The sequence below is a fragment of the Cebus imitator genome, unplaced genomic scaffold, assembly GCF_001604975.1.
Source record: "Cebus imitator isolate Cc_AM_T3 unplaced genomic scaffold, Cebus_imitator-1.0 Scaffold72, whole genome shotgun sequence".
NCBI lineage: Eukaryota > Metazoa > Chordata > Mammalia > Primates > Cebidae > Cebus > Cebus imitator.
In genome coordinates, this window is record NW_016107387.1 from 5,365,061 (window position 1) to 5,379,164 (window position 14,104).

Consider the following 14,104-nt stretch of genomic DNA (forward strand, 5'->3'; position numbering starts at 1 on the left):
TGTGGAGTCTCGCTCTGTCGCCAGGTTGGAGTGCAATGGTGTGATCTTGGCTGACTGCAACCTCTGCCTTCCGGGTTCAAGCGATTCTCCTGCCTCAGCCTCCTGAGTAGCTGGAACTACAGGCGCATGCCACCATGCCCAGCTTTTTGTATTTTTAGTAGATACAGGATTTCACCATGTTGGCCAGAATGGTCTCAAGTTTTTGACCTTGTGATCCGCTGGCCTCCCAAAGTGCTGGGATGACAGGCGGGAGCCACCATACACAGCTGCCCACCTCCTTTTTCTTTCTTAGAGAAATCAAAGTTAGTTTCTAACCAAATGATGGGAATTTTGACAAGAGACTAGTCCTGTCTCTGCCCTGTCCCCAGGCACCGACATCCACAGGGCCTGGAGGGAATGCTGCCTGCGTTGTACTCCTGTGCACTGGGTTTAAACGCAGTGTGGAATTAAGAGAGAGCCATCACACGCAGTTCATACTAAAGCATGTATGGATACACAGCCATGATGTCTTGAATCTGCTTTGAGATCATGTAGTGATGGAGGGGTTGGCATGGGGGAAGTGAGAACAGCCATGTGTTGTGAACTGTAAACAGAGTGATCAGCTCCTCAGAGCTACGACTCTTTTAGTTGGGGATATGTTTGAAAGTTTCCATGATAAAAGAAATTTAAACACTGGCACTAAGAGGGAATCTAAGTGTCCCTCAGGAAGGGAGGTAGCAGTGGCTGGGCACACACTCTCCTCCCCGCCAATGTCAGCTCTTATCATGGCTTTGGGCTGATGAGAAAAGGTGTCACCCACGAGTGGAGGAAGAAGATGCACTCTGACTCGGCACCCCCTCCTCTGGGCAAATGCAGCCCCACGCCACGAGCAACGTCAGGCCCCACTCACCCCAGACCATGCAGCACCACACCATGTCGCTGCCTGGCTCCCCCTGAAAACTGGTCGCTTGGCTTCAAGTCACCTTGCCTAAAATATGATCCTCATCTGAGTAATCTTGCATCCACTCAGTTGTCTCATAGGAAAAAGATGTTTATATAAAAATTAAGTACATTTACTTTTAAAGATGAAGTTCCGTTTTGAAAAGATCTTTGAAAGCCCCAAGCTGGAAAATGTTCAGCAGCAAACCCCACACTTTTCCTTGGGAACCTGGGCCCTGCAGCTGCTGCCTCTGTCCTGGCCTCCTGTGGCCACTTCCTCAAGCTCTGCCTGGGTTGGCAGAGGCCCTGGCCTCGGTGGAGCTGAGCACCAGCCGGCACGAGGTGGGTGGCTGCACCCCGGCATCCTGCCCACCCCCTGGTGCCACAGCTGGTCCCCTGTGCCCTCAGCACCGTGCTGCTACTGAACCCAGTGGAAGTGCAGGCCGAGTTCCTCGCTGTAGCCAATAAGCTGAGCGCCCCTGGACACTCACCTCACAGCGCCTACACCACCCTGCTCCTGCACGCCTTCCAGGCCACCTTTGGGGCCCACTGTGACATTCCAGGCCTGCATTGCAGGCTGCAGGTATGTACCTGGGGCCTGGGGCTCTGGTGGGACACCTCTCCGGAGAGGTAGAGGCCCCTCCCTGCTTCATCCCAGCCACCATTCCCAGAGTATACAAGTCTCCTGCACCCCAAGTGACATGGCGGGGTGGTGGCTGGAAGGCTGGTCTCCTTGAGGGTGTTTTCTGGTGTGCCAAATCCTGACCAGTGGGGCTGGATGCTGATTACTAGTGCCTTAGAAGATGGCATATTCCACAGGAACGAGAATGAGCTTTGGGCTGAAGACCTGGCATCTAGGCCTGGCTCTGTCACAGGTCGGCTGTGTCACCCCGCACAGCTCCCTCCCCTCTCTGGGTTACAGTGAGGAACTCTGAAGTCCCCTCTAACTGCAGTGCCATGGCTCTGGTCCTTTCTCTCCTGACCATTTCCTGAGAATGGAAGGGCAGGGAGAGGCCTAGCTGTCTGGCCAGCTGTGGGTAGGAGATGAGCGATGAGGCTGGGAGGGGACAGATCACTGCCTCCCTCAGTAAGAACCTAGGAGCGGGAACAGGTGGGCAGCTAGTTCATGGTCCAGGAGCAAAGCCCATCTCCTTCTGGGGTTTCAGGCCAAGACCCTGGCAGAGCTTGAGGACATCTTCACGGAGACCGCAGAGGCACAGGAGCTGGCATCTGGCATCGGGGATGCCACAGAAGCCCGGCGGTGGCTCAGGACCAAGCTGCAGGCGGTGGGAGAAAAAGCCGGCTTCCCTGCGGTGTTAGGTGAGGCTCTTGGGAGAGGGGGCTCTGCCCACATTCCCCATGGCCTGTTCTAGCTCCCAAGGTGCACGGTTCAGGCAGGCCTGGTGGCTCTGCTTCACACAGTCACTCAAGGACTCAGCTTCTTCAGCATCCCTCTGCTCCGCCATTCCCTAGGGTGTCATTCCTATCTATAGGGACAGGGTGAGGGTGCCATCATGATGGCAGCTTGTGGGAAGAGAAAAAAAGTGCTTACGAGGCCAAAGGCTGGGCTTTTCTGCTGAAGGTGATACAGAAGCTGGGCACATCGCTTACCCACCTGTTCCTCTGAGCCCACCTTGGTCACGTGGCCACATCTTGCCCCAGAGGAGCCTGGGAAACCACCTCTGTACAACTCTGTTACCATAGAAGGGAGCACAGATTTTGAGGAGCAATTAGCAGACCCTGTTACAATATTCCTCATGAAAACCTTCTGGGCTAGTACTATTATTCTCCCATGGGAGCATTGTCAAATAAGGCTCAGAGCTTGTGGCTTGGCCACGTTCACAGAGCTCATAAAGGGCATGGTGTCTACATGGTGTGCTTGAAAGAAGGGCCCTCTGGCTGGGAGCCCAGCGCCCCAGCTCTAACTCAGCTTCGGCCCATCCAGCTACGTGTCCTTGTGCCAATCCTTCCCCAACTCTGGTCTCTTCTCCAAGGCAATGGGACTGGACTGGCCTATCTCCAAGGTCTCTTTCCAGCCCTCCTCTCCTATCCGCCCTGCTCTTACAGACACTGCAAAACCAGGGAAGCTCCATACCATCCCCATCCCTGTCGCCCGGTGCTACACCTACAGTTGGAACCAGGACAGCTTTGGTAAGGAGCTGGGGTGCTGGTAACACCCATGCCCCACACTGTCTGCCCAGCTCCCACCCCTGTCCCCAAAGCTCTCCCACTGGAGCTGGCTCTAAGCAGAGCAGAGGGCAGTGCTAGGACTACTGGGCTGGCCCTGAGTCCTTCTGCTGTCTCCCCTCCAAAGGGGATGCAGGAAGGGATTCAGGGTCCCGGACACCCAGACAGTGCTGGCCTTGCTTTCCTGCAGACATCCTGCAGGAAATCCTGCTCAAGGAACAGGAGCTGCTCCAGCCCGGAATCCTGGGAGATGATGAAGAAGAGGAAGAGGAGGAGGAGGAAGAGGACTTGGAAACTGATGGGCATTGTGCCGAGAGGGACTCCCTGCTCTCCACCAGCTCTTTGGTGTCCCACGACTCCACCCTGTCCCTTGCATCCTCCCAGGCCTCAGGGCCAGCCCTGTCACGCCAGCTGCTGACCTCCTTTGTCTCAGGCCTCTCGGATGGCATGGACAGTGGCTATGTGGAGGACAGCGAGGAGAGCTCCTCCGAGTGGCCCAGGAGGCGTAGCAGCCAGGAACACCGCAGCCACCGCAGGCCTGGGCAGAAGTTCAACAGGATCTATAAACTCTTCAAGAGCACCAGTCAGCTGGTACTGCGGAGGGACTCTCGGAGCCTGGAGGGCAGCCTAGACACAGCCCTGCCCCTGCGGCGGGCAGGGAGCCTCTGCAGCCCCCTGGATGAACCAGCACCGCTCCCTTCCCGGGCACAGCGCTCTCGCTCCCTGCCCCAGCCCAAACTCGGTACCCAGCTGCCCAGCTGGCTTCTGGCCCCCGCTTCACGCCACCAGCGCCGCCGCCCCTTCCTGAGTGGAGATGAGGATCCCAAGGCTTCCACGCTACGTGTTGTTGTCTTTGGCTCAGATCGGATTTCAGGGAAGGTGGCTCGGGCATATAGCAACCTTCGGTAAGAGCCATAATGGGGGGCATTAGCTCTGCCCTGGGTAACAGGGTTGTTGTGCTAGTGGAATCTGGGGCCTGTGGTTCAGGACCCCAGAGGAACCAAAAGTTCCTTTCTATCTCTCTTTTTTTTGAGACGGTCTTGCTCTGTTGCCCAGGCTGGAGTGCAGTGGCACTATCTTGGTTCACTGCAGACTCTGCCTCCTGAGTTCAAGTGATTCTGCTGCCTCAGCCTCCTGAGTAGCTAGGACTACATGCGCATGCCACCATGCCCAGCTAATTTTTGTATTTTTAGTAGAGGTTTCACCATGTTGCCCAGGGTTTCACCATGTTGCCCAGGCTGGTCTCGAACTCCTGACCTTGTGATCCACCCACCACAGCCTCCCAAAGTGCTGGGATTACAGGCGTGAGCCACTCACTCTGGCCTCCCAAAGTGCTGGATTTCAGGCATGAGGCCACCGCACCTGGTCCCCTTCTTACCATCTTCTTCTTACCAGGCGGCTGGAGAACAATCGCCCGCTCCTCACACGGTTCTTCAAACTTCAGTTCTTCTATGTGCCTGTGAAGCGAAGCCACGGGACCAGCCCTGGTGCCTGTCCACCCCCTCGGAGCCAGACACCCTCACCCCCGACAGACTGCCCTAGGCACTCCAGCCCAGGAGTACGTTCCCAGCCCTGGGCCAGTGGGGTGGGAAAGAGTTCTGGCTACCTGAAGGAAGCCAATTGGAAGTCACGGAATGCAATCACTTGTATTGATGATGCACCTCCCCCCACCTGGCCACTCCCTGCACTTGGACATGACACACTGCCTATGACAAAGGCTGAAAACTGTCATACTTCCCCAAGGGCAGGGAGAAGCTCAGCTTGGAGCTGCAGGTACCATCCAAAGCCCTGGAGCAAGGATGGGCAGGCCTCCTGGGGAGCTGGGAATGACCCTTGTTGCTTGCCCTAGGAGCTGGGCACGGCCCCATGGGAGGAGAGCACCAATGACATCTCCCACTACCTCGGCATGCTGGACCCCTGGTATGAGCGCAATGTGCTGGGCCTCATGCACCTGCCCCCTGAAGTCTTGTGTCAGGTAAGTGGCCCCTGAGGTTGGGGAACAGGGCCCACTGGCTGTAGTCACCCAGCCTCATTTAGAAGGCTCTGGGTTTAGGAAATCCAGCTTGAGGCCCCCATGCAGTACTTGGGCTCTCTTGGAAAAGAGCAGGGAGTGTGAGTGTGAAGCAGGGCTGAGCCTGAACTCAGGACACTGAGGGCAAGAGCTGGGGTCACTACAGTGACAGAGGAGGGCCATCAGAAGTGTCTGGGGGACCTCAGATTTCAGCCCCCTTCCTTAATGCCTGGCCTTGTCCAGCTAAGCAGAAGCCTCCCCCGGAGGCTGGTGGGTCAGGCAAGGGGCAGGGAGGCTGGGCGCCAGCCTTCCCCTGCTTCCTGCTTCCTCCTGGCCAGCTCCCCCTGGCTAGCTGTCTCTGTGTCTGTCTTCTCTCTTCCTCCCTTATTCTTGCTCCTTCCTGCCCTCTATCCACCTACCCGCCTTACGTGGCCGCCCCTTCCCTCTGGCCACAGCAGCCCCTGAAGGCTGAAGCCCAGACCCTGGAGGGCTCCCCCGCCCAGTTGCCCATCCTGGCGGACATGCTACTCTACTACTGCCGCTTTGCCGCCAGGCCGGTGCTGCTGCAAGTCTATCAGACCGAGGTAAGGCTGCCCTGCCCCGCGCCACCTCTTCCCCCCCTGCCCCCGGTCAGCCAGAAGCTCTACGCTGGAGGAGCTGAATAGGCTCCCAGGAGGTTCACACTGATGCACATGCTCCTGTCCTCTCCAGCTGACCTTCATCACTGGGGAGAAGACGACAGAGATCTTCATCCACTCCTTGGAGCTGGGTCACTCGGCTGCCACACGTGCCATCAAGGCTTCGGGTGGGTACTGCCTGAGCCCAGGTGGGCGGGGAGGCGGGTCCTGGGACTCAGAGCTCTGGGGAGGTGGGGTTACCTAGGAGGCGGGGCTACCAGGAGGCAGCGTTACTGGGAGGTGGAGACATAGGAAGGTGCGGTTACAGGGGGCGGGACCCTGGGGAGGCGGGACCCTGAGAAGGTGTGGTCACAGAGGAGATGGAGCCCTGGAGTGACGGGGTCAGTGGGGGAGGGGGGAGCCGCCTGGAGGAAGATGGAGCCAGAGAGAGGCAGGGCCTTGGTGAGGCCGATGCCTAGGGAGTCAAGGTCAATGTGGCGGGGGATGGGAGGTAAAGCCGGGGTGGAGTGGAGGGGGCAAGGCTACTGCCTTAGTGAGGAACCCGGGAAGCCAGAGGGAGTAAAGGGTCTGTATGTGTTTGGCACAGGTCCTGGTAGCAAGCGGTTGGGCATTGATGGCGACCGGGAGGCTGTTCCTCTAACACTACAGATTATTTACAGCAAGGTAAGATCTGTGCTAGGGCTCCTTCCCCTCCAGGATCTGCTGCTGATCCTTCTTCCCCCAGAGCCTGGGCCCAGAGTTGGACTCGTGTGTTCCTGGGCCCCATCTTTATGCTGCAAGGCCACAGCAGGCTCCCCTGGATGCTGAGAGAAGAGAGGGGAGGGAGTGGATGTCTCTGTGCCCCTTGGCCTCCAAATGCTCTCTCCCACCATGTTCTTTGCCCCCACCTGAATGCACTTAGCAGCTGCCCAGGGGTAGGAGTCTGCTGGGCCTGGCTACAGGGCTAGGGCTGAGAGCGGGCAAGGGAAGGCTTCCAGAGGCACTTGAGAGAGAAGCCGGGGTCTCGCAGGGGGCCAGTGTACCTGGCAGGCTGCATGCAAGGTGGGACTGGTGTGAGAAAGGAGTGAGGAGAGTTGTGGGGAGGCAGAAGGCTGTCCGTGACAGACCAGGAGATGTGAGTTCTCTGAGCAGGTCACATCCCAAGGTCCAGGTTGAGAGAAGCTTGGCCTCACAGGTGGGCTCCTTCCTTCCTGTCTCCTTCCTTTTCTTCAGCCTTTCCAAAGACATCCTTTAGCACTTGCTCATGCCACCTCTGTGCTGGGCAGGGTGAAAGAGGGGTTAAGCAGGTAAGGATAGGCCTCATTTTAGCTTGTCTAGAGGAGGGAGACAGACAAGAAACAAGGAAACAAAGAAATAGCCAAGATAATTTCAGAGAGTGGCCAGTAGTTACAAGGCAATAAAACAGAATGGACGGTGGCGTTGGGGCTGCGGTGCATTTGGCAGCGAAGGAGGTGAGCAGGAGGAACCGACACTCACTGCAGCAACGTGCCAGGTGCTTGCTAGACATCTTCCACAGCCCAGGCACTGTTCTAGGTCCTGGAGTGTCCCTAAGAGTGAAGAAAGGACAGACCCCTGGAGTGGGTTGTAGGCATTGCTTAGATGATATACAAGATGTAAAATTACAACTGTGACACATGGATGAAGGAGAGGGACATGGGATGTTCCTAAGTGGCAAATTGAACAGGAGAGTTAGTAGTAAAGGCTTCCTTGAGAAGGAACATTGAGTTGATATTGGAAGGAAAACCAGGAGTTAATTAGGCTGAGAAGAGGTGAGTGCTCTCACGGCAGCAGGAACTGCATGTGCAAAGGCCGTGTGGTGGGAGGGAGTGTGAACACCTCAAAGCACATGGAAAGAAGATCCCACATGTTGGAGCAGACAGCCAGTGGGAACACGATGCCAAGGTGAGGCTAAAGAAATGGGGGGGACCAGCATACCAAGAACCTTGATTGCAATGAAAGGACTTTTATCCTGGTCCTAAGAGCAGTGGATATTCATGAGGGGGGCTTATGTTTGTGGTGGGGGTGAGAATGCCTGTGACATGATCAGATCTGAGACTTAGGAGCTCCCTCTGGCAGCTCCGTGGAGGACAGATCAGAAGGGTCCCCAGGCGATGCAGGAAGGCCAGTTAGGAGGCTCTTGCCATGGTCCAGAAGAGAAATGAAGGCAGCAGCCTGCACTAGGGTAGTGGTGGCAGAGCTGAAAAGGAATGGAAGACAGATGTGAGTAATGTAATCAGCAGGGCTCAGGGATGGATTAGAAAAGGAGAGGCCAGACTCCCGGAGTCACTCCTCTGTGACTGGCAGGCAGCACCATCTTCTCAGGTGGGGACCACGGGAAGGGCCCGGGTCCAGTTGGAGAAGATCCTGAGTTTGGGTTGGGATATATTATTGAGGTTGAGAGGCCCTGAGAGATGTAAGGGAACAGTGAGAATAGGCAACTGGCTGAACAGGCCTGACTTTGCAGGGAATACAAAGATGGGTGGACAGCTGCTAGTGGAAAAAGGGCATGAAGGAGACTCCTGAAGGGGGAAGCAGGGAATACAAAGAGCAGAGGACCAAGGGGAGAGTCTTGAGCCCTTCATGATGTAGTGGCGGGCAGAGGGTGGTGATCCAGCAAAACAGAGATGTGGGGATTCAGTCAGGCTGGTGGGAGGAATTTTAGTTTTAGAAAATATACACAAATCCTTTGGAAGGCTTAAGGGTTTTTACTATAATACTTGGCTGAAGGCAGCCTTGTCCCCTTAAATAAATTAGAGTAGAATCAAATGAATTTGAGGAGTTTACCTAACTGTTTAGTCTTGTGGTCCTATAAACTAACCCTTACTCATTCCAGATGGCTCTCGGGGGGAGGTCGACCAGGGATATTACCCACTAATGGTGTTTGCTTTAGGCCTCAGAACCTGGCCTTTAACCTTCACCCTCTAGTGGTGTTGAGTCAAAGCCTTTGTCATTTAATGTGTGCTGAATAAAGGCTGGTGAGGTCAGCATGCTGTGGCTGGCGGCTGCTATCTCTTTACAGCGCTCTCCTCAAGTGTCTGTGAGTGGTCACGGACACCCCAGCCCACTCTCACTGTATTCTGTGTCTGAGTGGATTTATTCATCCTTTGTTGAGTCAGGGTCTGCAGGACAGACCCCAGCAGGTGGTGACCCTGACACAGAGAGGCACCAGCCAGGCAGGCACTAGGAAAACCAGGAGGGTGCCATCACAAAAGCCCAGGAGAGGTTTTCAAGGAGGGGAGAGTAGTGAACTACTAGGTGAAGTAAGCGGAGGACTAGGAAGTGTTCTTGGGTTTACCAACACAGAAGTCCCTGATGACAGAGACATTCACACAAGGACCTGAAGAGGGAGTTTGGGTGTGGCTCTGCCAGAAACAACATGCCTGTGGGCCTATCCCTTCCTCACTCTGGGCTCGGCAGAAGCTCAAGACCACCCCTGCAGGAGCTCTCAGCTCTTGTACCTTTCAACCTGGTCACTTAGGCTGCTGACTCCTAGACCAAGCCAGTGACCTGAGCTCCTCCCTGGGGTCATGCAGGTCTTACCCAGGGTGGTACAGGAGCCCCGGTGAATAAGAGAGCACTTGCTGGGATGTGCTGACCAGAGGCAGTGCCCTGTCACTGGTGGGCCTTCAAAGAGAAGGCGGCAGGCTCGGGGGGCCTCTGGACTCAGAGGGTCTGGCTACACTGCATTTCCAGGGGGCCATCAGTGGACGAAGTCGCTGGAGCAACCTGGAGAAGGTCTGTACCTCCGTGAACCTCAACAAGGCCTGCCGGAAGCAGGAAGAGCTGGGTGAGTGGGGTGGGCAGGGTGGGGACACGGCAGAGAGGTGCTCTGAGCCTGGCCTGAGTGCCCCTGCCCTTCAGATTCCAGCATGGAGGCCCTGACGCTAAACCTGACAGAAGTGGTGAAAAGGCAGAACTCCAAATCCAAGAAGGGCTTTAACCAGGTACGGGCTTCCCTGTCCTTCCAGCCACATCCTCAAGAGATTTACTAGAGCATGCAGGTGCGTATGTGTGCATGTATGTACGTGTGTGCACATGTATGTATGTGCATGTGTGTATACACATGGGTGTGTGTGTGAGAGAGAAAGGAGAGGTGAGCGAGGCAGGGTGAGGGGTGTGATTTGGGGATATGCACAGGTGTGGAGTGTTGTGGGGTGTTGGGGAGGAAGGGGTACCCCGTGAGAGGACATGTGTATGTGGAAAAATTGTGGGGTGGCTGCCAGGAGAGTTCTAAGACCCATAGGCCAAAGAAAGCAGGCTCTGCATCAGGGAACCCGGGGCTCTCCTGGTGAAGGTAGCAGGTAGGGCAGAGCCTCCTCAGGGGGCACCTGCTTCTTTCAGATGCTGGAGAGGAGGCACGGACTGATGGAGGCCTCAGTCTCCCTCCCCTAACCCAGCCATTAACCCTGGAGAGAGGTCAGACAAACCCTGCTCTCCCACACTGCCAGAAGTGGATGGGCAATTCTGAGAGATGGAACTGCTGAGGGCTGGCGGTGTGGCCTAGCCAGAGCTTCAGGGCTGACCTGGGCCTTCTTTCCAGATTAGCACATCGCAGATCAAAGTGGACAAGGTGCAAATTATCGGCTCCAACAGCTGTCCCTTTGCTGTGTGCCTGGACCAGGATGAGAGAAAGATCCTGCAGAGTGTAGTCAGGTAGGAAAGGGGGGTCCCAGGGAGGGGAGCAGTTTCTGCTCCCACCAACCCAGAGGCCTGGATGGAGCTGGAGGGATGTGGGCCAGCCCTGATCCCTGGCTGCTGCTCTGGCCCACAGGTGTGAGGTCTCACCCTGCTACAAGCCGGAAAAGAGCGACCTCTCCTTGCCACCCCAGAGGTCCCCTGACCTGCCGGCCCAGGCCACGCCTGATCTCTGCTCTCTTCTCTGCCTGCCCATCATGACTTTCAGCGGAGCTCTGCCCTAGTGGGAGCCCAGCGCCAGACTAGACTGTACCCTGGGCAACCTCTTCTGCAACCCCTCCGGAACAGTCCCTCTCTGTGGAGAACTGAATGGCCCTGTGCAGAGCCAGGGTCCCATTGTGGGTCCCACCATGAGTAGGGGCTGGGAGTAGAAGGTTTCTGGGGCCTCAGTGTTCTGGGGAAAGAGCAGATATCAGGGAAAGAAGGGCCAGACCCCACAGCCTCTCAGATTCCTCACAGTAGGAGAGGGATGGGTAAATGGACCTCCGAAGTCCCTGACCACTAGCATGGTCTAGGATCCTTTCTAAAAGGAAGATCTGAGGCACTGGTGCTCAGAGGGATGACGTAGGCCTTTTCTCTCAACTTTGGCTGAGCCTACCCCTTACTTTGTCAAAGACTTGGAGGACCCTGTATGTCTGGAGTTCAGTCCCCACTCTCTGGGGCTCAGGTGATAGAAACATGGATGAGACATTTCTCTACTTCTACTTCCCACGTACACTTCCTCACTCCAGACACACACACCTCTTAACGATTTCTCTCTCTCAAGTTCCAAGTCTCCTGAAAAACAGCACTAACACTGGACCTGTCTACAGTTCTGACTATGGAACCTGGCACAGATTCTCTCTTGATCCTCTTTTAAGATCTGAGATTCTTGGAAGACAGGCTAGGCTTAAATTCAGTAGCAGCGTGATTCTAGCTAAATACCGAGAGGAAGCTAATTAACTTTGAGCCTCAATTTCTCCAGCACTAAAATGGAGTAAAGAGTTGTGATGGAAATAAGACATCATTAGAAGGTTACATTGTCTGCAAAGCACCTAGCCCAGCGCCGAGCTCCCAGTAGGTGCTCAGTAAAGCTTAGTGTCTTACTCTCTGAACACGTATTCCTCCTGTTTGGGGCCACTGGGATACTCTCACTGGCCTTGAGATGCTCCTCACTCCTTCCCAATTCATGGCGGAGGCAGAACCCAGACTGAAGGAGGAAGGGGCATTCCAAAGGAGGACTGTCTTCGTCAGGGTAAGGGGTGGGCTGCTCAGGTGGCTTACCCTTCACTCCCTTCTCTATCAGATTGGCTCTGCCACTCCCATCTCACTCTTTGTGTGCAGAATCTTCCATACCTCCAAGTTAACTGCATCCTTCTGGCACCTGGGCAAGATCCCAGAACAGAGGATGGAGTGACTGGCCTCACAGAGCTTAGTGCCCAATTCAGAGGAAATGGGACTGATGCATGGAAAATGGTCAGCCTAGGATAGGACATGAAGCTGAAATTCAGAGCGACGAGCCTGAAGTGCTTTGAGCAGCTGGAAGCCAATGTGGACTAGAGCGATAGGGCAGAGAGCAAGACCAGGATTTGGACCGACAGATGTGGGGAAAGTAGCCATGGAAGCATAAACTGTATCCCGCACAGCCCCTCTTCCTCTCCTCCTAATTCATTATGCCTGAAAGGTCTTACGTGAAATTCCAGCCAGAGTACTCACGGCTTGAGACACGTGCACAGAATTAGCTTCTACCTTGTTCGGCCATCTCTCCCATCTTAATATCGGTTCTTGCTCTAAGCTCCAGGAGTGTGGTGGGCCATGTATCTTCAGTACTTTTTTCCTGTATGGGTGCATTGCCCTATTACATGATCAAGAGATGTCCAGGAATTAATGAATGGAATTTAATATTATTGTCAAATAAAACTTGATTTGTCCTATATTTAATGACCCATAGTTATTTTGCTGCACGACACCTGCTAGTTAAACAGTTTATAGAAATCATTTTATTTATACCAGAAAGAAGCTCTATAGGGCATCATTTATTTCTTTTTGTAATTTTCTACCCTATAGAAAATATATTTGTGTGGAACTTTTCCCCAATCCTGTTCTGCTTAAGCCTCATCATACTCACCGACCCACAGAACAAGATATCCTACACCTAAGGACTCAACATTTGGGGTTTCCTGTGCCACTTCACTTGAGAAATATACACTGTTGGAAATAGATGCTCGGTGCCACAAAGAAAAATTAGCACTGAGACAAAGGAGCTTTCAGCAACACAATTTTTACTTCCTGGACTGCAGGAAAGGTACTCTCACTAGCCATCTTGCCACAAGAGTACAATGAACAAAGGAAAGCAGACAATTTATCCCTTATGCATTTGGGGCCATCCTTACTGCTGTGTCTGATCTCTGTTGGCTGGTGCCAGACATCAACAATCTAAACTAAAACCCGATTGGCTAACAACTTAAAACTTTTCTAAACAGGTAAAAGCAGTGGAGAGCTAGGACATGCCTGTGAGCACATCCAGCACAGGTAACTTGATTAAAGCACAAGGACATGGAATGTACTACATGCCTGTAAGCATGGCATGTTTAACAGCTACCTAGGATAGGGCTTAACAAAGAGTTATTAGCACACTTATGTTTATTCTTTAACAAGAAAGGAAATTTTAAAAAGGAACTTTTCTACTTCCCACGTACACCCATATATCCATCTGTTCCCTGTACCCCAAGACCCAGGGAGGGGACGGGCCTGAGGCCGTTGCTGCTGATGGGTGGTGCAGTGAACCCTGGACCTACCTTGCAGCTGAGAGGAGGGGAAGAGAGCTCAATAATGGCTCTCTGGATCTGGGACTACTTTTAGACTTGGGTAACAAGGAGGGAGAGAAGACATGAAGGGATGGTAGGGGACACCTGTGCCTTGAGAGAGGGAGGTAAGTACCAGGCTCCCAGAACACGAATATTCAGGATGGAGGGAGAAAGAACTGTGAGCTTTTCCAGCTCTGCATCAGCTAGCTATTTCAAACAATGAAGCTGACCTTCAATTCACGGGATGAAGTCTCTGATCATCTGTTTTTGCTCATGCATCTAGAGGACATCTAGGGACCACCTGATCTAGGTTGGGCCCAGAGTGGCTTGGCAGCTCCAAGCTGCAGGATGGATGCAGATCTGCTCAGTTGGTCTCTCAGATGCATTGGATCAGCATGAGGGGCAAGCCGAGACAGGAATGGAGCCTGGAGCTGGAGCAGTATTCCTCCTGCCAATAATCGGCTAACATGGTTGAAGCACCTCAACCCCCAGATTTAGTAAACCCAGCAAATTTCACACATGAATCTTTACACAAGAAAAAAAAGGCAAAATCGCATGAGAAGTGCACTTTACCTTTGATATTTTTGCCATAACTCTAGTCTAATCATGAGAAAAAAATCCTATAAACTCAGACTATGGGACCAGATAACCTGACCAGTACTCTCTTGGTGTCATGAAAAATAAGGAAAGACTGAGAAACAGACCAAAAGAGACTGAGTAAACCCAAAAATTAAGCAGAGGACACTGGATTGAATCCTGAAACAGTCATCAAAAAACTGGTAAAATCTCAATACAATCTGGAGTTTAGTTTTTTTTCCTAAACACACCCACCCATACCCACCCACCCCCCCACACACACCCACCCACCC

At 53.9% G+C, this 14,104-nt stretch overlaps 1 protein-coding gene across 3 annotated transcripts in view; it reads left to right on the forward strand.

Annotated features, from left to right (window-relative positions):
• The window catches only part of PIK3R5 (phosphoinositide-3-kinase regulatory subunit 5), an 80,964-nt gene extending 68,600 nt beyond the window's left edge, over window positions 1-12,364 (forward strand). For 2 of the 3 annotated variants that reach the window (XM_017531452.1, XM_037739588.1), the window contains exons 7-19: window positions 1,327-1,501; window positions 2,085-2,238; window positions 2,986-3,069; window positions 3,296-4,010; window positions 4,501-4,663; window positions 4,955-5,080; window positions 5,572-5,700; window positions 5,828-5,921; window positions 6,341-6,417; window positions 9,448-9,541; window positions 9,616-9,698; window positions 10,295-10,407; window positions 10,526-12,364. In XM_017531452.1, coding sequence (XP_017386941.1) covers window positions 1,327-1,501; window positions 2,085-2,238; window positions 2,986-3,069; window positions 3,296-4,010; window positions 4,501-4,663; window positions 4,955-5,080; window positions 5,572-5,700; window positions 5,828-5,921; window positions 6,341-6,417; window positions 9,448-9,541; window positions 9,616-9,698; window positions 10,295-10,407; window positions 10,526-10,673 — 2,155 coding nt within the window. In that variant the 3' untranslated portion in view covers window positions 10,674-12,364. The remainder of the gene's footprint in view (window positions 1-1,326; window positions 1,502-2,084; window positions 2,239-2,985; window positions 3,070-3,295; window positions 4,011-4,500; window positions 4,664-4,954; window positions 5,081-5,571; window positions 5,701-5,827; window positions 5,922-6,340; window positions 6,418-9,447; window positions 9,542-9,615; window positions 9,699-10,294; window positions 10,408-10,525) is intronic. The other variant, XM_017531453.1, reaches the window with a different exon arrangement.
• Window positions 12,365-14,104: the final 1,740 nt, after the last annotated feature.